Raw genomic sequence first — 23,169 nt, 5'->3', positions numbered from 1 at the left:
CTGCTCACCAACTTTTCCTTCACAGACTGTGGCTCTGACACTGCTTTTGGGAAGTCACTGCCCAGCTGAGAGTCAGCTACACCCACTCCCCCATCTTGCACGGCAGCCGCGGCTCTGCGTGTCACACTTAGGTCTGCAGTGCATTCTGAGCTGATCAGTGTGAGAGTGAGAGGTCTGCATCAGACCCACGTGCCTGCCGAGCGCGGACGTGTGGCGGCCCCAGCACCTTCACTGAAATGACTGCCTCCGCTCTCTCTCCAAAGCGCCGCCTCTCCCCAGGCGCTCCCGGGGCCTCACTCTGCCCCACAGCTGGCTGCCTGCTCCCCCCGCAGCACTGCACTGCCCCGGTTTCTGCGGTCTGGGGTGGTCTGGGAGGGCTGGGGAGCCTGGGAGGCCTGGGGGGTCTGGGGGGCCTAGGAGTTCTGGGGGGTCTGGGAGGCCTGCGGGGTCTGGGAGGCCTGGGGAGCCTGCAGGGTCTGGGAGGCCTGGGGGCTGGGCCTAGGAGTTCTGGGGGTCTGGGAGGCCTGCGGGGTCTGGGGTCTGGGAGGCCTGGGAGCCTGGGGTCTGGGAGGCCTGGGGGCCTGGGGGGTCTGGGAGGCCTGGCGGGGTCTGGGAGGTCCTGGGGGGTCTGGGAGGCCTGGGGGGTCTGGGAGGTCTGGGGAGCTGCGGGGTCTGGGGGTTCTGGGAGGCCTGGGGGGCCTGGGGCTGGGGGTCTGGGAGGCCTGGGGGGTCTGGGAGGCCTGCGGGGTCTGGGAGGTCTGGGAGGTCTGGGAGGTCTGGGGAGCCTGGGGGCTGGGGGTCTGGGAGGCCTGCGGGGTCTGGGAGGTCCTGGGAGGCCTGGGGGGGGTCTGGGAGGCCTGGGGGTCTGGGAGTTCTGGGAGGCCTGGGGGGTCTGGGAGGCCTGGGGGGTCTAGGAGGCCTGGGGGGTCTGGGAGGCCTGCGGGGTCTGGGAGGTCTGGGGGGTCTGCGGGGTCTGGAGGCCTGGGGGGCCTGCGGGGTCTGGGAGGGCAGGAAGGGCAGGAAGGCCAGGAAGGCCAGTCCTTCAACCTTGTTCTTCTCCTTCGATGCTGTACTGCCTCTTCCCGGGCTCTTGGTCTTCACACGAACTTTAGAGTCGGTCTGCCCATGTTTTGATTAGCACTGTACTCAGTACACACATCATGCTCAGAAGAACTGACAAGATGACAAGATCGAGTCTTCCTGTCCATGAACATGGAGCGTCTCTGCTTCAGACCTTTGGCGTCTCTCTTCAGAAGTCTATGATTTTCCTCATTAGACCTTGCACAAGAAGTCTGTTTGGTTTTTACTTTAGAATCTGTCTGTTTGGGTGCTAATATAAGTGACATAATGTTTTAAGTTTCAAACTAACTGTTCATTGACTTAACTATATTAACCTATGGCCTGCAACCCTGCTACAATCGCTTATTAGTTCTAAGAGCTTTTTGCTTGAGTCTCTGGGATTCCTATATAAACAATCATATCATCTGCAAACAGTTTTATTTCATCCCTCCTCCCACTGTGCACACTTTATTTCCTATTTCTGGTCTTACTGCATTAGCCAGGATTTCCAGTATGAAGTTAGATTGGACATCCTTGACTTGTTCCTAAACCTTGGCAAGAAAGCCTCTAGTTTCTCACTTGGATGAAAGATGGAAATATCTGACAAGAAATCAGCCTCTCTGTCCACCACAGGATAAGTAAAACTCTGCCGCTTAGACAGCAGCCGCCACCACTGAGTGAGCCCAGCAACTGTAGGAGCTCTGGGGAGGCCATGTCCTCTCTCGCTAAGGGCTACGCCTGGACCCCCGAGTCCTATGCCCTCCAGGCACATGGCGGCCCGCCCTGTGCTCCAAGGGCCCCAGTTCTTAACGTGACCAGGAATCAGGTGGGAAGCAACCTGGAGCAGGGCGGCCTCCCACACTGACCATCGGGAACAAGAACAGCTGGAAGGGGGAGGTGGGAGGGGGTTCAGGATGGGGAACACGTGTACACCTGTGGCGGATTCACGTTGGTGTATGGCAAAACCAGTGCGATACTGTAAAGCGAAAAAAAAGAACAGCTGGAAGGAAAACCAGCTCTGCTGCTGAGGACCTGAGACACACTCCTGCCACCCTGCCACCCTGCCACCCTGCCACACCACAAGACTGGCTATGCTCTGAGACAGCAACACCCCTTTCTGGGAAGCACCACAATTGGGGAAAGCTTCTCAGACACTTAATGGCTGGTATCCTTGAATTTCAGGTGGAGGAATGTGATAAAATGCCCGCATCCTTAGAAAGCAGCCCCCTCCCCACGCTCCACCCCATCTCTGCCCCATGTCCCTCAGGCGAGAGGGGGGGCCCCGCGGCCGCCGGGAGCCAGAGGACCAGCCTGCAGAGGTTTGCCGAGTGAGGGAGGGGAGTGCCCGGGACTTCCTGGCGCGCCGGAGAGCAGCTGTGCCGCACTGCACAGTGAGAACCAGCGTGCGCTCTCCCGGGCTTGTTCTTCCAAACGAGCCAACGCCAGCAGGGCGTCACGGCTGAGTAGGAAGTTCTGCGGCTCAGGGCTCCCAGAGTTCACACAAAGTGTCAGGAGACGAGAGCAGCGTCAGAGAGACGCCGAGACCCCTCCTGCACAGAAGTCAAGGGGCACAGAAAACCCGAGCCTCAGGCCCGAGGGCCCCACCTTCGACCTCCGCAGACGGCCCCGGCTGGCCACCCCGAACCCCTTCCAGTGAGACACGGAAGCGGAGGCTCCGAAGCACCGAGAGTCAGGGGCCAACCGCAGGGTCTCTTCACCGTCTCCTCACCCGACGGGAGCAACACTCGAGGACTGCACACTTGGGCTCATCCACGCGCTTGTGGGAACCCAGGCTCCAGCGCACCTGTGGAGGGGCCAGCACAGAGGGCCCCGCCCGCCTCCCCAGGGTGGAGGCGGCCCCAGCGCCTCTTCAACCGCAGGGGCTTGCCAGGCGGCGTTTCTTACTTGAGGCTCTGAGCCAGGCCTGTCCTCTAACAGAACCGTCACAAGGTAGATTAGGGATCCCTGGGCCACCTGCCCGCTGGCTGAGCCTGGCTGCGGACCGTCCCCTCACTTTTCTGCGGTCGCAGCCCCGCTGCCCTCTGCCAGGCCTGCACACAGGACAGCTTCCCCTCCTCCGCGTCCCGGGCCTGCGGTCCAAGGGAGGTGTGCCCAGGGGTCCCCTCTGCCTTCAGCCAATGGGGCCAATGCCCCTTGGCCCACAGAGTCAGGTACCTGGCCTGGAAGTGCAGCCTGGCCCTCCGGCCAGGCCTGCCTCCGGTCTCTGGAGGCACCTGCCTCTGGCGACGGCCCACAGCCCTGAGTGTGCACCAGTGAGGGGCAAAGAACAGGCGCACGGGAAGAAGCTGTCGTTCAAACAGTCCCGGAGGCTGGGCGGTGGCTCAGGACACGTCCTGTGAGCCCCAGCAGCCACAAGAAGTCCAGCCGGGGACACCCCAGTCCATGCCGCATGAGGTCCCCACGTGGAGAGAGGCAACACCCGCAGCTGGGGAGCCACGCCTCCGACACCCTGGTCTCCGGAGGCCAGGCGTCCACTTGGCCAGGCTGACGGAAGCTGACGGCACCTCAGCTCACGCGTGGGCTCCCAGCAGAGCCCTCACCAAGTGACTGTCACTCGGTCTGTCTCCAAGAAAGCCAAGAGAGCGGGCGATGCCGCGGGTTTCTAGTGCGGGGAGGCGGCCTTCAGGTCGCGATCTTGTGGCCACAAGCTCACAAAGATAAAACAGACCATAACCTGCAACTCTGACTTTGTTTCCACTTAGAAAGGCCTCTCTGAGATGATGCGATTTCAGGTGAAGGTCTGCGACTGGGTCTAAACAAGCCTTAGTGGCCGGGGCCCCCGAGGACTGTCCAGGCTGCGGCTCTGGAGAGCCCTCCAGAGGCTCCTCTACACGCACCAAGCCACGCGGCTGCAGCCCCGAAGCACCTGGCCACTCCCAGGAGCCGCGCCTGGCTTGAGGTCAGACCCCACCGGCCCCTTCAGGTGCCCTTCGAGGGCTCCCCATCCTGGTCAGTGCTTGGGGTCTCCAGCTGGCTCCCCGTCACCCACACACAGGAAGCAAAGGCGCGCCCAACCTCACTAGTGGCCCGACGTGAAGAAACGGGAAGACTGTCCAGCCGGCCGCAGGCCAGCCCCTCACACATCCTCAGTGACCAAAGAGGAGGGCAGCGTCGCTCCCCCCGCAGAGGCCCTGGCACAGCTGGCCCTCCCGGCCCCGCGCCGCACCCGGGGGCAGCAGAACAGCCGAAGGCCACACCCTCCCCAGGGCCGGGCACTCTCCCCACACCCAGCTGCCTCGAAGGCGTGGCCACGATGGAGCCAGGCACAAGCACTTCTGACAGTGGGCAGGGGGCAGTGGCAGGGGAGGGTCCATCGCACACTCAGGAACAGCCCAGATCCGTCCACCAGAGCCCGCCTGGGACACTGTGGGGAGAGGCCTGGCCACGTCCACACCAAACATCCTGACCCCCGAGAGAAGCCGGTGAGGCCGTCAGCGCTCAGGTGAGCCCCCGGGCGCAGGATCCGCCTCCGCGGGATGGGGAGGCATGTCCGGGCACACGCTGCCCCCGCGGCGATCCTCCCACAGCCACCGTCACAGAACTCACCACTCAAACGGATGTCGATTCGGGGATGAGCATTTTTTCCAGTGCTTGAATAAAAGGGGGAGTTTCACATTTTATCCACTTCCACATCTCTTTAACAATAAAAACTTATTTAAAAGGCCCATGAATATGTAAATGGCGTTTAAATATGGAAATGCAAAGCCTGCAAGAAAACAGTCTGGGTGTGAAGTATTAGCGCCTCATCTTGCTGAGAAGATGACACAGACTGGCTGAGGCGAGGACGCGGGGCCCAGCCTCTGCTCGCGGGGGGCGGCGCGCAGCCTCATCCCAGGAGCACCTCCGCCAGCAGGTCCTGCCCCTCGGGCCACCCCCACTGCCTCCCGGCCCCCTGCTCTGCCCTCTCCCCTCCGAAGCCACGGACCAAACCTAGAGTCTCTGCCGGCGCAAGCTCAGACTGCTCACTGGGGCGTCCCAGTGAGAGCCACGTCCTCCACGCCACGCAGGGCCAGAGAGCCCATGAGGACAGGGTCACCCTTGGGACGTGAGTGCAGGGCCCCCTCCAGGGTCAGAGGCAGGGCATCTGACTACCAGCCATGCTGAGCAGACTCGCCACAGGCCCACCCCAGGCCCAGAACCTTCAGGTCCATGCATGGAGCAGAGGGCCTGAGGGTTGGCCACAGTCCTCAGCCAGCGATGCCAGGGTCTCCGTGGGCCACAGCCCCAGGGCGGTAGCACCCCTGTGTGTGTCCACAGGAAGTGAGCGCCCCAAAAGCAAGAGGCTGACGACCCCTAACAGAACAGAGCCTCCCTCCCTCCAGGGAGCTCACGGGGCTTTAGGGGACTTCTCGGAAGACGCTGACGGGAAAGTGGTGAGCAGGCCTCTCTCTGTGCGACAGGAACCTGGGGGGACGAGCTGTTGCTGCTCCAAGTGTGGTCCCTGGACCAGCAGCTTCGGCTCCACAGGCGCCTGCAGGGAACATAGAGCACGGCGGCCCCCGCAGACATGCCGAGCCTGAGCCTGCGGGAGCCCAGCGCGCGGCCTCTGTTCTCACTGACCTGGAGAAGAGCTGGGCACCCAGCGCTGACCCCACAGAGACCAGGTAGCGGAGGAGCCGCCACGGCCAGCGCCAGGGGAGCCTCGGGGATCGCGCTACCCAAGCGCCAACTGCAGCCACGGGCTTCCACACACAGCCCCTGCCTCGCCCTCACACGAGCCTGGGCAAGACCACTGGCGCTGCCAGTCGGGTCCCTTGCACGCCTGGCACCACCAGGACCCTGGATGGACTGGGTTATCCCTCAGGGTGGTGGGGCTTGGTCTCAGGGACAGAAGTCAGGCGGCCACAGTCTAGAAAGTGACAGCGGCTCCTGAGGCTCGGAGCTAAGCCAGAACAGCCATCAGCACTGGAGGTCCATGCCCACCCTAAGGGGACGGCGCGGGGCCTCGCCTCCACGCCCCACCCCAAAGGCCGCGCCCACACTGATGGGGAAGCAGCTGGAGGCCCGGAATCCACCGCTCAAGGAGAGGACACAGACCCCGCTCCCAGGATGCACCTGCAGAGGGCCCTCACCCGAGGAGCCCCCAGGCCCCGCCCTCCCGCGCGTGCCCATCCTCTCTAATTGGCCGCAGAATTTATAGCCTGGAATAGCCCTCCCTCCGGGGAGGCCTCCGAGGAGGTTCTGAGGAGAGTCAGAGCAAGTGGCTCAGAGGGCTGCAGGCACCACCTCACGTCCAAACACGGCACTGCAGGCGGGCGCAGACCCTCAGGCCACACCCCCACTGCACGGCGGCGACCCTTCCTGCCCCGAGTCCCAAGCAAGGAGGGAGGTCTGAGGAATAAAGGGACGAGGGCGTGAGCAGACAGCCAGGAGAGATCTGTTTGTCACCTTCTGGCTGCCAACTAGGCCAGGAAACAGTTTAGAGCAGCTCTCCCCTCGTTAGATCCAGCCAGAATTGTGGAAAACAACAAAAACCAAGAAAACATCACCCGAGATGACGCGGAGCCGGGGCAGCTACCAGAGGACGGCTGCCCGCACCTCCAAGCGCGCCTGGGCCCCGGGGCCCCGCGAGCGACCAGCCGAGGGCACGCGGCCTGAGCGGGAGCCTCCTGCTCTCCTGCCGTCGAGCCCACGGCCAGCGCCTCACAGGGCCATGGAGCCCACACACGCAGGACCACCAGGAAGAACACGTGGAGACCAGCTGTCAGACGCCTCTGGTTCCACACCTCCTGCCAAAGGCCATCAGGTCACGTGGCAACAAGAGCTGAGCAGACAGGCAAGCGTCCGTCTCCATCACTGAGAACCCCGGGGCCACCGCTGCAGAGATGGTGATGGCCAGGACGAGCAGGAGAGCTGGCGGGGAGGGCCAGCACGTCTTCCGGCAGCTCCCGCATGGGACAGGGGCACACCCCCCAACGGCCTGGGGCTCCCATGCCCTTCCTGCCCAGCCCTGCCCCCTCCAGTGGGGACAGAGGGTCGGGAGGGTGCCCTGAGGGCGCACACAGCCATCCCGGCAGGAAGCTGAGGCGGGCTGTCCGGGGCCTGCAGCAGCACCACAGCGCCCCACCTCCGGTCGAGGGAGGTCGCCGGGTCGGGGCCGGTCCATGGGGCTGGGGAACCACGCATGACGGCGGAGCACAGAGGGGCAAGGCGGAGCCTGGCCCCTCGAAGGCTCCCTGGCTGCCCGGCAGGAAGGCACGGTCAGGGGCCAGCTGACCCGTGCAGAGCCTGCCCTGGGCTCCTGCCAGCCTGACGTCCGGCCTGGTGCCCCGGGACAGGCAGAGCAGAGGCTCCCACGCCACAGGCCTCACTCTGCCTGCCTGGCACACCCCCATGCGCTCAGCCGGACCACTCATCCATTCCCTCAGCTCAACCAGAGGGCCCAGGGAGCACGTGGGGAGCGTGGTGAGGGCAGGCGGGCACAGTGCCGTCTCAGGCAGAGGCAACAGGAACCATGCAGGCAGGAGCCCGGCAGGGAGGGGGCGGCGGCCTGGGACACCTGGGGGCGGGGGCGGGGGCAGAGGCGCGGGCAGGGGCGCATCCCAGGCGAGGGCGCCAGGGGGGACGGAGCCGGCTCGCGCCCGCCTGCCCCACAGACGCCCATGTCCAGGGTGAGGAGGACCGCAGAGCGGCGCTCTGGCGTCTCAGGCCGCCTGGTCAGCCGCAGGCTGTGGTGGCGTCGCATCCTCACCCACCTGGAAGGGGCGCCCCGGTCTAGACGCTACCCTGGCTACAGCCCGCAGGCCAACCGCCCTCTCCTTGCCGCGCACACTTTTCTAACAGACCTCAGCGTCCAAAGCTGCATCTCCGGCTCCCGCCGCCTTCACCTGCTGTTCTGCCAAGTTCTCCGGCGACATGAGAAGCAAGACCACGTCCACAAGCTCTTACCAAAACCCCACCCTGTCTTCCTGTCTCACCTGCCACAGTGGGCCCACAGCAAACACGGCACCATCTTTCAGGTGTGCCCACGTGTGCAAGCCTCTGTCTGGCCCCTCCCCACCCCGCCACACACACACACACACACACACACACACACACACACACACACACAAGCTATACCTGCTCAACACACACACACACACACAAGATATACCTACACACACAGAAGATATACCTGCTCAACACACACACACACAAAAGATATACCTGCTCAACACACACACACACACAAAAGATATACCTGCTCAACACACACACACAAAAGATATACCTGCTCACTCCTAATCTGCCTGCTGGGAAACTCACCACTGCCTGCCCTGCGCTACCCTGAAGTCACGATTTCCCCAGGGCTCCGGGCGCTGCGTGCTAAGTTGCTTCAGTCGTGTCCGACTGCGATCCCATGGACTGTAGCCCGCCAGGCTCCTCCGTCCATGAGATTTCCCAGGTAAGAACACTGGAGTGGGGTGCCACGCCCTTCTCCAGGGGATCTTCCTACCCAGGGACTGCACCTGCGTCTGCTACGTCTCCTGCGTCGGTAAGCGGGGTCTTTACCACGAGCGCCACCTGGGAAGCCCCTGGCGCTGCCGGGCTCCTCAAACGCTAACAGCTTGATGCCCAGGGCTCTTCTGAGACATGTATAGCCCAGAGCGGGGAAGACTGATCTTCAGAACAAACTGCAGCCATCAGAGCAGCCCAGAGCTGGAGCGTGCGTCGGGTGTGAACAGGCGGAGTGAACAGAGGGACCAGCGCCTCACAGAGCCGGACTCAGCAGGCACGCACAGTGCGTGGCGGGCAGAGCCCCCGAGGCTGCTCAGCTTCCCCTCACCCGCTCCCACAGCAGGTTCTCCAGATCTGCACCAAGGGCCTGGCCAGACACATCACTCCTGCAGGCCCATGACGCATGGCTCCACTGCGCAGAGCAGCGCATGACAAAGGGTTCTCTGCAGCCACACCCAGCCCCTCTCCAGGTCCTGGCTCTAGCCTCAAATAATGACATGGAGCTCCAGGACGCGCAGACCAGGATGCAAACCCTGCCTCCATGGCTTCCTAGCCGTCTGACACGGGGCTCAGCACTCTGCTGGGGGACAGAGACAGCACCATCATGCAGGGCTCAGGGGAGACACCATGAGCCCGCCACCCCTGCACAGAGAAAGCCTGCACCCTCAGCACGGCCCCATAGGGACCAGGACCAGCACCGGGTAGCCACGGGTGAAAGGCAAGGCTCCTTGGGCTGCAATTAAACCCCAGTCCAAAGGGGGCACCGACAGGCCGCTCTTACCGGCGCCAACAGCGCCTCTGGGGCTGTCTGTCCCAGGAGGACCACGGTGTGGGAAGCGGAGACCCGCCCACCGGGCCAGGGCACCCTGCTCACAGAAAGGCCCGCCAGCAGCAGCTCCCCCCAAGGTCGCCCAGCAGGACGTCGGCTGCAACTCAAGGCCACGGAGGACTTCCCGGCGCCACCCGCAAACCACCTGTTTCCCGAGCGTGGCTGACGCCGAGGCTCCTCCCACCATCTCGCCTCATCCTCAAAAGAGCCCCCAGAGCCTCCAGCCAGAGCGCGCCCTTGCTCCTAGGGCGGCTGCACTGGCTCCCAGAGGGAACCCAAAGGTCCTGAGAGGTGGATGAGGGGCCCCCAATCCCCCAGACCACCTCCCCGCTGTGGTGGACCGCTCCCTGTAGTGCGAGTCCAACTTCCGCTCTCCTGCCAAGGCACCGCTCCTGGTCTAACCTGGATTCTGCCCAGCTGCCTTCAAAGACTCGGGGGAGTGACATCAGCCCCTCCCACCTCGTGAGGTCTCCTGGCCTCCACAGGAACACACCCAGCGCAGCAGCGCCGGTGTGCCCACAGCCCTCCGTTCTACGTGGCCAGGGCCCCGAGGACACAGGACCCCAGCCTGGCACCTCCCTACAGGGGCCTGCACATGACTCCACCATCAACAGATGGGGTCAGAACCTCACCTGCTCCCAGGGCCTGAGGCGCTCAGGCAACCCCTGGCTCCTCCCATGCTTTCTGTCACTGGACGAGGGGGGCCTCCCTGGGAGGAAGGGGACAGTGCTCCGTGCCCGCACACAAGACACACTCCCGAGACGGGCGCACGGCCAAGACCGCCCGTCCGCGTGGCTGCCACACTTCCCCTCCCCTCCACTCCCGGGACCTGTCAGGCAGGTTGGCCGCCCTGCCGAAGAGGTGAAGTGCTTCCTCAGGAGGCTTGAGATGCCCTTGCTCCTAGGGCGGCTGCACTGGCTCCCAGAGGGAACCCAAAGGTCCTGAGAGGTGGACGAGGGGCCCCCAATCCCCCAGACCACCTCCCCGCTGTGATGGACCGCTCCCTGTAATGCGAGTCCATTTCTAAACCCACCCCACAGAAGAGACGGGCCAACCGACTCACCATCTAGAACCACAGACCAGAGCTACACTCACAGCTCTGAGAGGCTGACCTTCCCGCTGCTGCTCAAGCAGGTAACTTTAGAAAGCACCTCACAGTTTGGCGGGAGAAAGATCCAGACAAGTTTCCTTTCCTCTAATAGCTCATTCTGTTTCAAACTCAAAGTAAAATGAAGAGGATCACCTGGAAAAATGTTAAAGCTTTAATTTCAAATTACTTTTAATGCCCGTTTCATCTGACAGCAACTTTGAAAGCAAAAGGCAATCTTTATCATTTGAGGTTTTTAAACTAAATTGATGTGATTATGTCCAACATAACCAGGTGCTTCTAAAAGCAATTTTCAAAGTGACATCAGCCCCCCAAATAAGAAAGCCTTCCTCTGATTATTAATAAACTATTAACACGCAGTCTTCACCGGGGGTGAGGCTGCGGGGGCTGGCCATGGCCCACAGGTCAACCTCACAGACCCCCTCCCACCAGCCCGTCAGGGCAAGGGTGAGCCTCCAAGGTCCCGCTTGGTCACCATCCTTTCAGCCACCCGCTGAGCCCTTCACTCACCGGAGGGGCTGACCTCACGCAGTGGTCCACTTTCCAGTGACTCTAAGTGGGAACCAACTAGTTCCCGCTAGTTCCTCTAAGTGGGAACCCCATCCTCCGTGGGCACCTGGTCTGGGGTGGGGAGAGTGACTCGGGGGAGTCTTCCAGCAGTGGGGGTCCTAGGAGAGGTTTCCTTGTTCCAAAAGGGAAGAGGCCTCTCCTGCCTCTGACTCGACACCCAGGATGTGGGCAGCCACCCTGCACGTTAGAGAAGCCTGCCTGGGCCCCAGAGGAGGGAGGCGGACAGCAGTGGGCAGGCCCAGGCGTGGCTCAGGAGGAGCAGGCCAGCACATGGGCGTGCTCCCCTTTCCCGGCACAGAGCTCTGCAAAGCCCTGCAATTTCCTGAACAGTGAATGACGTGAGTGTCCCTTCGGCCAGACCCCTGGGCGGCGTGGGGCTGGGCCAGGGGAGTGGGTGGGGGGTGCCAGAGGAACCAACGCCGGGAAGAGAGGCGGGAAGTTCCACCTGCCCCCCCACCCTCAGGGAGGGGAGTGGGCTGGAGACCCAGGAAGTCACCAACGGCCGAGACTTAACCAAGCAGGAAACTCGCAGAAACCCTGAAGGGGGGCCTCCGAGGCGGCGGACACGAGGCAGCAGTGGGAGGGCAGCCCTGCCCCCTGCCCCACACAAGCCTGGGGCATCCCTTCCCGTCCAGCTGACCCGGCTGCACGCTTCACAGTAAACCCGTGATCCAAGACAGAGAGCTTTCCTGAGGTCTGGCCATCATGCCAGCACCTGATCAGAGGTGGGGAGGACCCTGCACTCCCGGTCAGATGGACGCGCAGGCGCACCTTGTAGGACCGAGCCTCACCCATGGGGCCCGGCTGGCCCGGGGGGCCACGGCAGAGCTGAACTGAACCCCGGGACACCAGTAGGCATCTGAGTGAGAGCAGGCGCAGGACACACCGCACCCCCAGGCGTGGAGGAGGCCCCGGTCCTACAGGAGGCAGAGCTGCCTGCCCTGGACCCCCGGGCGCAGGACACACGAGTGGCCCGGCTATGCTGCTACGGGTGCCTTCCCTGAGGGCCCGAGTCTCCGCACACACAAGCGCCAGAGGCTTCAGCCTGGGTTCCAGGACCACTCAGAGCCCAGGCAGCCACAAGGACGCAAATGCTCCTGGCAGGGAATGCGGCCTTCAACCCAGACCCTGGAGCTCCAGGAGCTGCCCCAGGGCCCCCAGGCTGATGGGCCACAGTGTCCGGAAGACAGCATGCCCGCCACTGCCTCAGCGGGCCTCGGTGTGGCGGGGCGGGACGAGGGAAACCGCACACCCACAGTGCCTGCCCCGCTCCACGAAGCCGGGGGTGCACTCACCCGCAAGCCCTCTCCACAGCAAGTATGTTGTTAGACAAGCGCGGCCGCCAGGCCTACCTGCTGGTGATGGAGCTATTCCTGTCCTTCAGGGCCAGCTCACGCTGCTGCAGCTCCACAATGAGCCTAGACAGGTCCTCTGGCGTCCTGGGGGGACAAGAACACACAGGGTCAGCAGGGTGTGCTTGCAGGGGACAGGGCTCTGACCCTAGGGGCCGGCCCAGTGCCAGGCAAGCCCCTGACGGACCTCGGAGCCGGACGAGTCAGGGCCTGCGAGGCCTCCGGACAGCGGGTGTGGGCTCACAGCACAGCCGGCTGCCGGCCACGTGACACTGGGGACGTCATGTGTGCCAGCCCTCGCCTGTAAAAACCAAGTCGGTACTTCGCATCACTGCCATGCGGAGGACGTGAAGTGAGGAGGAAGAGCGCCTGCCACGCTGGCTTCCTCCCTCCTCTCAGACGCCACGCGTGCGGACGGCGGCAGGGGCACAGCAGGCGCCACGGGACGGAGCCTCCAGTGTCCAAACTCCTCCAGGGGGACGATCAGGCCACTGCTCGCGGCAGCCCCGTTGCTCACTGGTTCCATTTCACAGATGGGGAAACGACGGAAAGACAGTGACGGCGGGCTCCAAGGTCACCCCCTCTCCACAGCGCTGAGCCTCAACCTGAACCCACGCCTCCAGCTCAACACCTGGCTCAGGAGAGCAGGCACAAAACGTCTCTGACATTCAGACACCCAACAAGCACGTGAAAGAGGCTCGACACCACCAATTCTTAGAGAAACGCAAATCAAAACTGTACTCGGGCCCCACCTCACATCAGTAAGAACAGCCATTATCAACAAGTCTATAAATAACAAAGCCTGGAGAGGGTGTGGAGAGAAGGGAACCCTTCACACTGCTGGTGGAAATGCAAACTCATGCAGCCACTGTGGACAACGGTGGGAGGTTTCTCAAAAAATCTAAACTAGAGCTGCCATACGATTCTGAAATCCTGCTCCTGGGACTGGGGTTAGAGAAAACTCTTAATTTGAAAAGTTCCACACACCCCAGCGGGTCACTGTAGCGTATTCACGACAGCCAGGAATCAGACACAGAAAGATGAATACTGTATGATGTCACTATATGTGGAATCTAGAAATAAGGATAGAGGATTCCCTGGTGGTCCAGTGATTTAAGAGTCTGCTTTGAAGTGCAAGGGACACCAGTCTGATCCCTGGTCCCAGAGGATCCCACCTGCCACGGAGCAACTGGGCTGGTGTGCCACAACTACTGAGCCAGCACCCGAAAGCCCGTGAGCTGCAAGACTGAAGCCCACGCGCCTAAGCCTGTGCTTCACAGCAAGAGAAGCCACACCAGTGAGACGCCCGCTACCACGACCAGGAGTGGGAAGCTCACCACCACACCCAGAGAGCACCCCCACTCACAGCAACCAGATGAAGCCTACACACAGCAACAAAGACCCAGTACAACCAAAAAATAAAAGTAAATAAAATAAACCTTTAAAATTAAATTAACAAATGACAGAAACGTACTTATTTACAAGAGAGAAACAGACCTGCAGACATACAAAAAAAACCTATGACGACCAAAGGGCGGAGGGGAGAGAGGGGTGCGCCCGGGGCTAATGGACACGGGAAGGGAAGGGGAGGGAAGCAGCTCGGTCGTGTCCAGCTCTTTGCGACCCCATGGACTGCAGCCCGCCAGGCTCCTCCACCCACGCAATTTTCCAGGCAAGAATACTGGAGTGGGTTGCCATTTCCTTCTCCAAGGAATCTTCCCAAGCCAGGGATCAAAGCTGGGTCTCCTGCACTGCAGGCAGACGCTTTACCGTCTGAGCCACCAGGGAGGCCAATGGGTCCACAGTACCGTGAATAACACAGATCAGCAGCAGGACCTGCCGGACCGCAGCGGTGACTGTACTCGGCACCTTGTAACAACCTAGAACGGGAAAGAATCTGAAAAAGGACAGAAGCAGGTAACTGAACCCCCGGGCGGCACCCTGTCAGCACAGCCCTGAAACAGCAACACTACATTAACTGCACATCAGTGTCAGAAAACGTGTGTGTGTTTTAGTGTCTTCAAAGAGGAAGGGAGACGAGAGACAGAGATGATGGAACGTGAAGTGGAGAGCAAAGACTCCTGACCCCTGCATGGAGCTAACATGGCGTTAAAAAAAGAAAGATGCTCAGCATCACTAATTCTTAGAGAAACACAAATCAAAACTGGAATCAGGCGCCACACGGAGGTGAGCGCAGGCCCGGGGCTCAAGCCCAGGCCCCACAGGGGCGGCTGCTCAGTGCGCACAGGCCCCTTCCCAGCCCCCAGAGCCAGCACAGCACCCGCCCGGAAGCACTCTCCAGCCTCCCCACTCCTGCTGAAGTTGCCCCTGCAGTCCCGCCTGCCCGGGGACCGCTCACAGAAACCTGCTGCGCTGCGCCTCATGTCCAGAGCCCACAGGCCCCGAGCCACCAGGCCTGGGGCGCCTCTCCGCCTCCCGCTGGACTTTCCTCTGCTGCCTGGACACGCCAACCCATCCGCTCCCCGAATATCCGTGACGGTTGACCCTGGGCCTGCAGAGCGCCCCCCTCAGCCTCCCCAGGCCTCTCTCATCCTCACAGGAGAGGCCTCAGGACAGCTGCCACTTCCTCCAAGCAGCCCCCAGGCCTCTGCTCACCTCATCACGGGGCTGCCCGGGACCACCTCCCCTGTGGCCAGCCAGGCCTCCTGGGTCTGCCAGCACTAGCGCGTGAGGCCTAAGGCCCCTGCGTGCTGGCAGTATGTCCTGAAAGCCCACCGCAGCCCCGGCACGGAGCAGAGCCCACGGCCACCCCTACATGGGCCTTTGTGCTCAACACCCCCAGGCAGGGAAGGCCAGGCACTCTCCCTTTTCACACCGCCTCCTGCAGACCCTCCCCGGCCGCCAGAAAAAAACGCCCTTTCCTGCACATTTTGTGAGGACACGGCCTTGATGCGGGAAGAACCAAGAGGCAGGATGCCGAGATTGCTACCCTTACTCTGCCCTAAATGCAAGCCAGCTCTGTGGATGAGAAAACACACTGAAGAAATGCTCACCAGCAGGAGACATGTGAAAAGCTGAAACCGAAGAGGGGAGGGTTGAGCCAGCCTTGAATGCCAGATCCCCATTCTGCTCAGAGCTTCCTCACGTCTTCTGACCTTGGGTAGTAAGTAAGCAAGCAAGCAACACAAGCAAACCCTTTCAAGCCCAGAGATTTCTTTCTTAGCATTTAAAGAGGCTGAAGTCGTCTTCTATTTTCCCATGTTAGTCAAAGAAGGGTGCAAACTCATTAAATCAACGGAAAACCTGTTCAACGCCAACGAAACAACTGCGCGTGCCTGCCTTTACGAGGCCACCAGGCCCTCTGGGCCCGAGGAGAAGCGTCTGTCAGACAGACGGCCACACACCCTCTGGGGGCCTCGTGAGCTGAGCGGGCGGTATTCTCTCAGCGCAGGCAAGCTGTCTGCAATGTCCTCCAGGCAGAAATCTGCCGGGAAGCTGGGGAGCAACCAAACAAGCCCCACAAAGCCAGGAACTAGAGGGACACAGAAAGCTGGCTCTCAACCAAGGCTCGCCATTCTCCTTTGAAGTAAAGATACTTTGAAATGTAACCACTTAATAATGAGGGGAAATTGGGAACGGTCAAATGAAGAGGAAGATGAACTTCAGGTGCTCTCCCTCAGAAATGCTCTACTCCCGCTGACGGCTCGGGCACCTGCACCTTCCTGGACGCCCGCAGCCTGGGGCCACCCACACACGGCCACGCCCGTCGGGCAGCTGAGGCCCACACCCTCCAGCTGAGCCTCATGGCAGCTATCAGACACCAAATTCGCTGGAACATTTGAGCAGCTACTTCAACAAACCATCAAGGGGACTGGATCCATATCTGGATAAACTGAGCAGGCAGCTGGCTTTCTTCTACCCCCCCATACCACTCCTCCCCCTCGATCCGAGAAGGCAGGGCTGTCCCCACTGAGAGCGTGCTGCGGGGAGGCTGTGCGGGGGCCAGGCCCTCGCACGGCCCAAGGCCAGGGCAGACACCGCAGGCAGCCTCCGGCCAAGCCCCAGCCCCAGGCACAGTGCCATCGTCCAGAGCCAGTGGCCAGCCCCGTCAGGTGAGCCCGCACATCACTTACAAAGCATCTTCGGGCCGTTCCAGAGAGCCCTCAGCCATCACAGCCCCGCGCCACAGGGACATCCCATGACAGCATCTTGTGAGGGCCTGGACCAGTGCACGCGCTCTGGCCCCACTCCTGTTCACCAAGTCAGGCGTCGGGGGGCCAAGGAGCTGTGTGCCCACCCCAAGGCCCAGGCCCCTGAGCCCTGACCCGGGCGGAGGGCAAGCAGACACAATCAGTGTGTCACGATCGCCAGTGCCTCCCCCCGTGCTGGCTCTCCAAGCTCTGCAGGGCCGAGCACGGAGCAGAGAGGAGGAGGAACAGCATCCTCTGAGTGGGCCACACGGCAAGGGGGAGGGGCAGGGCAGGAGGCGGTGACACCGATTTCTGGGCCTCAGGGAGGGGCGTTCGTTTGTTCAGACCCTAGTGAGCACCCGGCCCGCAGGCAGGGCCTCAGCCAGCGCTGCAAGCAGGAGGCAGGCCAAGACCCCGCGCTCCCCAAGGGCGCCTGCCCCTCCTCGGGGAGCCCGAGCCAGCAGGCCGCAGGCACGCACAGAAAGGGCTTGAGGGCAGAGTGTCCACCTCAGACGCATCCAAACCAAGGAAAGGCACCGATGTGCACGCGTGTTCACAGAGCACAACCGAGCCAGGCCAGGGCCGAGGGCACCGATGTGCACGCGTGTTCACAGAGCACAACCGAGCCAGGCCAGGGCCGAGAGGGGCGGTTGGAATCAAAGGGAGCTTAAACTTCAGGTGCCTTATTTGAATTCTTTTGATGAGCATTTATGTATTATATGCATAAGTACAAATAAAAACTACAGAAAAAGCCCCACACTCGCTGCCCATGCAGCAGTGCCACTGGCAACGGCCAGCCGGACAAGCAGAGGTGCTCACGAGAGACAGGGCTCCTCCGGGGAGGCTTGGCACAGCAGGAGCCCGGCGCCTGGGGACACAGCAGAGGGGCCCACCTGGGGACGCTGCCACCATCTGCCCCTCAGGAGCACCAAGTGCGGCCGGAGGGAGGTTCCTGAAGGGCCATTGAATCAAGGATTATTAAACCACTGCAGCCTTCAACACACATCAAATCAGAGGCCAGAGGCCAAAGTGCCCCCAGCTGGCACGAGGAGTGTTGATTTTCCAGAGCCTCCTAACCTAGAGTACTTGAAGCTGCCCCCCGAGGGTGCCCTGGGGATTGGCTATGTGCCTGTAACCAGCAGGAGTCAGGCCAAGTGCCATCGCAGCCCGAAAGAGCACAGGCGTACTCAGCAGGAAGAGCCAGCCACCCCCAAACTCCCGCTTCAAAAGCTGGAAAGCGGAGGCCTTCAGAGGGCCCTGGGATCCGCCGACTCAGACGACAGGAGAGCGGCAATCCTAACTGCAGTCCAGGCTGTGGCATCTGCTGCTCAGACTCTGGGTTCAGCTGCAGAGCCTTTTAACTCTAACTGGTGGGCTTTGAAGGGGGAAAGTCTCTGTTCCATCTGCAGCTGAGTTTTGGCTCGAGCTCAGCTGCGAGCAGAACAGGAGCCGGGGGAGTGGGGCCCAGCGGTTCATCCTTGAGGCAGAGGCACTCCAGCTCCAGCAGAGCTATTCTGAGGCTCCTGACAGCAGATGCCAGGACTCTCGATGAAGCTCACAGTGCTGTCTCAGTGGGTCTGAAAGACACGAGATCCAGAGGACTCCCATTTCTAAAATGAATCAAACAGCAACAACCGGAAAACTAATTAACAAGCAAGAAACCTCAAGCTCTCCTCCAAGGTGTTACTTTCCAGAAGAGAAGCCCGCAGGACACAGAGCCACAGTGCAGAGAGCGGCTCGGGGCCCTGTCAGAGAGGGCCCGCCCAGGCGGGGTGGACGCCCCCCAGGCGGGCTTCTGCGGAAAACCGGCGCAAGCGGGACAGGACGCATCACGGAGAGATGCTTGGTGCGGAATTGGTGCGGAAGCCCAAACGGAGCAAGGCGTCACGGCTGCAAAGCCGCGGGACGTCCTGGGGAGCCAGGGCGTTTTGATAATCTGACCCAGTCATGTAGGGAGGGAGGAGGCAATGGCAACCCGCTCCAGTATTCTTGCCTGGAGAATCCCATGGACAGAGGAGCCTGGTGGGCTGCTGCCCATGGGGTTGCACAGAGTTGGACAGGACTGAAGCGACTTGGCGGCGGCAGCAGCACGTAGGGAGGCTGGGGAGGATTCACATCACCGAAGACAGGCGAAGCCTGGCGCACAGCCAGGCCGGGAGAAGCGGCACTCGGCCCTGAGGCCACGCGGGGTGCTGGCGACTCCAGAGAAGGAAGCCGGTGACCACTGGCCATTCTGAGGCCACAGGAACCAACCTTTAGGGGAAGAAGGCCATCGGTCTCTCAGCACCAAGCCCGGGGCCGGTCCCCGCCATCCCGGCCACGTGGTGGACGGCGGCCATCGGACTGCTTCTCGGGCTGCTGTGCCCAGATGGACGGAGAGCAAGTCACTCTTTCCCCGAGAGGTGGCCCAGAACAGACGCGGGCTCAGGCACACACCCAAAGGGCACCCGTCTAAAGGCCCGCGTGGTGCACCCAGCGCAGGGGCCCTCATCAGGCCGCAGCCCACCTCCACGACCAACGGCCGTTTCCACACGAGACCAGGCTCTCTGCCCAGCAGCCGCCCTGCCTGCCTGCGGGGACGAGAGGCCCGGGCTGCTCCAGGTCACCGCGCATCTACAGGCCTTCCCAACTCCAGGTCACCATGCTGGAGACCACGCTGGTCCTGTCTCCCCAGTCACAGGGAGGCCTGCAAGACCAACCACTGTACTTGCAGCCCCCGAAGCCCACGTTCCGTGGGCCCTCACCCGAGCTACTCTCCCAGCCCCAGGCCTCGTCCGCTGACGGCACTCCCACACTCCTGCCAACAGCCCTCAACCTCGGGCCTTCAATAAATGTGAGCTGAAGGAATGAAAAAGGCAGTCCGCCTTTGCAGACCAATAACTATCCAACTCAGCTCTACCAGAGCTGGAACTCAGAGCACTGGGTCAGTTTAGTGTTACTAGTTAAATAAATTATAGTCCCTCTATAAAGTAGATTAAAAAGGTCTAATACATACCAACCAAATATAATACCTATTTGGAAAGTAACTTTTCTAAAACTTAGCATTACAAACTTATACTTTAGAATCAGACATTATACAAAATTTTTCAAAAGAGAAAATAATTATTTCGTGATGAATTAAGGCATTAGAAACTTATAACCACTTATAATGACATTATCATATATCATTTTTAAATGATGTTTAGCTAAGTATAACAATAAGAATAATTTGCATTGTAAGTCTGGCAAAAATATATTAATAAAAAACTTCCCATCCGAAGTAATCAAGCCTGGCCACTGTTCCCAAAAGTTGGCAAAATCAGGTAATCAATATCCGTATCTCAAACATTTTAATTTAAAATATTACATGTACAAAATCATTCTCCAAGCTGCAAACTTTTTCTTCAAATATGGGTCCACTAAACTGAAGTTTCATGTTATATTTTTTTATAAACCACAAATCATAATTCATGATTTCAGCCATCTTCCTAAATCTTATAGCTTTTCTCTTAGCTTTCTATAGTCGATTCACTTTACTCAACAGCATCTTTTTAGCAATCTTCCTTTGAGACTTTCCGAAACATTCAACTTTGCTTTCACAAAAACACTGCTCTTCACACATTTTCCACCAGACTCTTACAGTATTTAATTAAACTGTGTGATTACAATAACATGGGGAACTGGCAGAGAAGCAGGCTCATCTCGGAGAGCCCAGCACCACTCAGGGGCCCGCGGCCCCTGGGCATCCTGCCAGGACGAACACGAACACGGGGCTGGCTCTGGAGGTGGGAGAGGGATGGGGTGGGGCTCTTAACCTGAGGGGCGTCCGGAGGAGGCTGCATCTACTCTTTAAAGACATTTCTGTCTGTGGATAGTGCCCTTTAAAATGTCTTTTAAAAAAAAATTAGCCTACATCCCAAGCATCTGCTGTGCTGCAGAAGTCTATCAGGACATTTCAGAGAAAGATGAGGGGTGCTGGCCAGTTTCAGGAGAGGCACTTAGGTGCAGCGCCCTTCCAAGAGCTGCTACCCTACTTTCTGAAAGAATCAGACACAGCATAGACGGGAGACCAAGTGCAAAACACAGATTCCACAAACCACCAAAACCCAGAGAGGCCACAGCAAGCAGCTAATGCCTCAGATCCCAGCTCCATCCACTCCTAGCTATGTGACCTCTGACAGTCACTCACCTCTCCAAACCTCAGGACCCGCTTCAGGAAGATGACTGCAATGATCGTATCCGCCACGTGCGGCTGTCCTGAGAATGCTGCACGTGAAGGGCTTCACGTGGAAGAGCATCGTGCTACGACGAATTACTGGCATACAGAGCACAGAGGCAAAACGGCGCCTGTGTCCAATCAGAAAGCAAAGTGGCAGCTACTGGTGCCCAGTGTGAATCCACTGAGAGTAAGATTCACATGAATTAACATTTCCACCTCTGCTTCAGTTATTGTAGCACAGACCGATGCAGAAACACGCGACATGTCGCGAGAACATCTAGCTATTCCCGGCCTCACTCCAGAGCAGACATGAGGAGGCTCTGACCGTCTCCGGGCACAGCTCCAAAAGTGCCAATTAATAAGGAGAGCCCAGAGTGCAGAGGGCAGGGGCCCTGCTCTAGAGGCCCTGTCCACGTCCACTTCTGCTCCTCCCCGGACACAAAGCAGGGACGACCTGTGGTCCCTGCAGGGGCCTCAGCAGGCACCTGGGAAGCCGGCTGGACCCCTTCAGGGCTCTCGTCTCTGCTGGTGGTGAAGCCCTCCAGGACAAGGCCCAACCCCCGGACCCCCCCCAAAACTTCACCAACCATCCGGAACAGACAATACCCACCAATCTCCAGGTAATACAAAATGAAGCCAGCACCTGCTCAATGACCATCAGAGTCCATAAAACCGCTTGGGGATGGGCGAGGAGGGGCGGGAGAAGGGGGAGGACTGAGAGCCTGGCTGTGCACCCCACCCTGAGGACGGAGAGGACGGGGCCCCTGCAGCCAGCCGGGACCCGCAGACACAGGGCTATGGCTCGTGTGGCTGACACGCGTGGCGAAGGCGAGCCCGTGGCCACCTCCGGGTCTATCAGCGGCTGGCTGCTCTGTGGTCAAGAAGGTCCTGGAGCTGGCCCCCCGCGGCAGCACACGCAGGTCCGGTTTCACCCGGCCATCCACTGGCAGCAACTCGGCCGAACTGCTTCAGGGAAGTGAATTACACGGCTCCCCAGACGCATGTAAATAAAATGAAGAGACTTCAGTTTTACAGTTGCTGCCTTCGAATCCTCCCTCCCGACTCAGGCAGGATTAAAAGGACTTCAAAGCAGCCTGGGCTCCAATTAAGCCCGTGTGACCACCCCAGGGACGCTGGAACATTCCTCTGATTAACAAGAGGCGCTCTTTGAACTGTCTGAGCTAAAAAAAGAGCTTAGAACCTTTCAAACAAATGCCATAATTTTCTCTCCCTGTTCCCTCACTCTCTGGAAAAGTTGATCTTTTGGATGCTTTAAACATTAAAAAAGAAAGCTGGATAATAGCCCCAAACACAACTTGAGCCATGAGCTCAGAACAGGGCCGCAGGCAGCAAGCTCAGGGTGCCGTGGCAGGCCAGCCTGTGTCATCACAGGCACGTCCACACCAAGCCGGGAGAGAGGTCAGCAGGACCAGCCGGTGGGGGCCGAGCCAGGGGCCTTCCACAGGGCCACAGGTCCACCGTCGTGGCCCGTGACGAGGGCGCCGACAGAAAGGGGACCCCGCAGAGCCGCTGGGAGCAGGGCAGAGCTGCCACCAGTGAGGACCGCAGGCACACTCAGCGGGGGCCATGCTGGAGCCTGCCGAAGAGGGGGACGCACAGGTGCGTGGCCGGGGTGACACAGGACAGGGCCACGTGAGCCCAGAGTGTGAGGCAGCCCCTCAGGGGAGGGGGCACCCGAGGACTCGAGGCGGGAGGCGCACAAGGAGGTGTGTGTGCCCCCCGGCCCCGGCGCCAGACCGCCTGTGGGCGCACAGGGCCGCAGGAAACCATGTCCGGCCCCCAGCCCACGCGGGGCCTCCAGAGATGAGCAGCCCCCGATACTAACAGGCCTACTGCACACACGTCAGCAGCTGGGTCAGACCTATCGGGACCATCCATGTTTTACAGTCAAGAATAAGCTTCGAGATTGTTATAATCAAGAAGGCGGCGAGGGAAAACCTTGAATGGGCAGAAAAAGACAACTTGGTGCCCTATCTAGCTACCTATGAAGTACCTCTGTCTCCTAACCTTTGAGCTATTTTACAAGTTAGTGAGTAGAAAAAAGGGGTTTCCAGGTGGCTCAGTGGTAAAGAATCCACCTGCCAATGAAGGAGATGTGGGTTCAATCCCCGGGTTGGGAAGAACCTCTGGAAGAGAAAATGGCAACCTACCCTAGTCTTCTTGCCTGGAGAATCCCATGGACAGAGGCGCCTGGCGGGATACAGCCCACGGGCTCACACAGAGTCAGACGCGGCTGAACACACAAGCACAGGAGAAAGCCAGCAGAGACGCAGACAGCCCACACTCACGGAGACGCCAGCTCCAGCCTGGGGAACACCGAGGCTCAACAGAGACGCAGACAACTCGCGTTCACAGAGACGCCAGCTCCAGCCTGGGGAACACCGAGGCTCAACAGAGACGCAGACAACTCGCGTTCACAGAGA

General features: G+C 60.3%; 1 protein-coding gene across 1 annotated transcript in view; it reads right to left on the bottom strand.

Moving 5' to 3' along the window:
- Window positions 1-23,169, bottom strand: part of MAD1L1 (MAD1 mitotic arrest deficient like 1) — a gene marked incomplete at its 3' end in the record, with an annotated part of 218,357 nt that overhangs the window by 155,143 nt on the left and 40,045 nt on the right. The window contains 1 exon segment of the mRNA XM_018040283.1: window positions 12,377-12,463. Within this exon segment, the coding sequence (XP_017895772.1) occupies window positions 12,377-12,463 (87 nt within the window).

This window comes from Capra hircus, chromosome 25, assembly GCF_001704415.2.
Source record: "Capra hircus breed San Clemente chromosome 25, ASM170441v1, whole genome shotgun sequence".
Classification (NCBI taxonomy): Eukaryota; Metazoa; Chordata; class Mammalia; order Artiodactyla; family Bovidae; genus Capra; species Capra hircus.
This window is presented reverse-complemented; position numbering and strand designations above follow the sequence as displayed.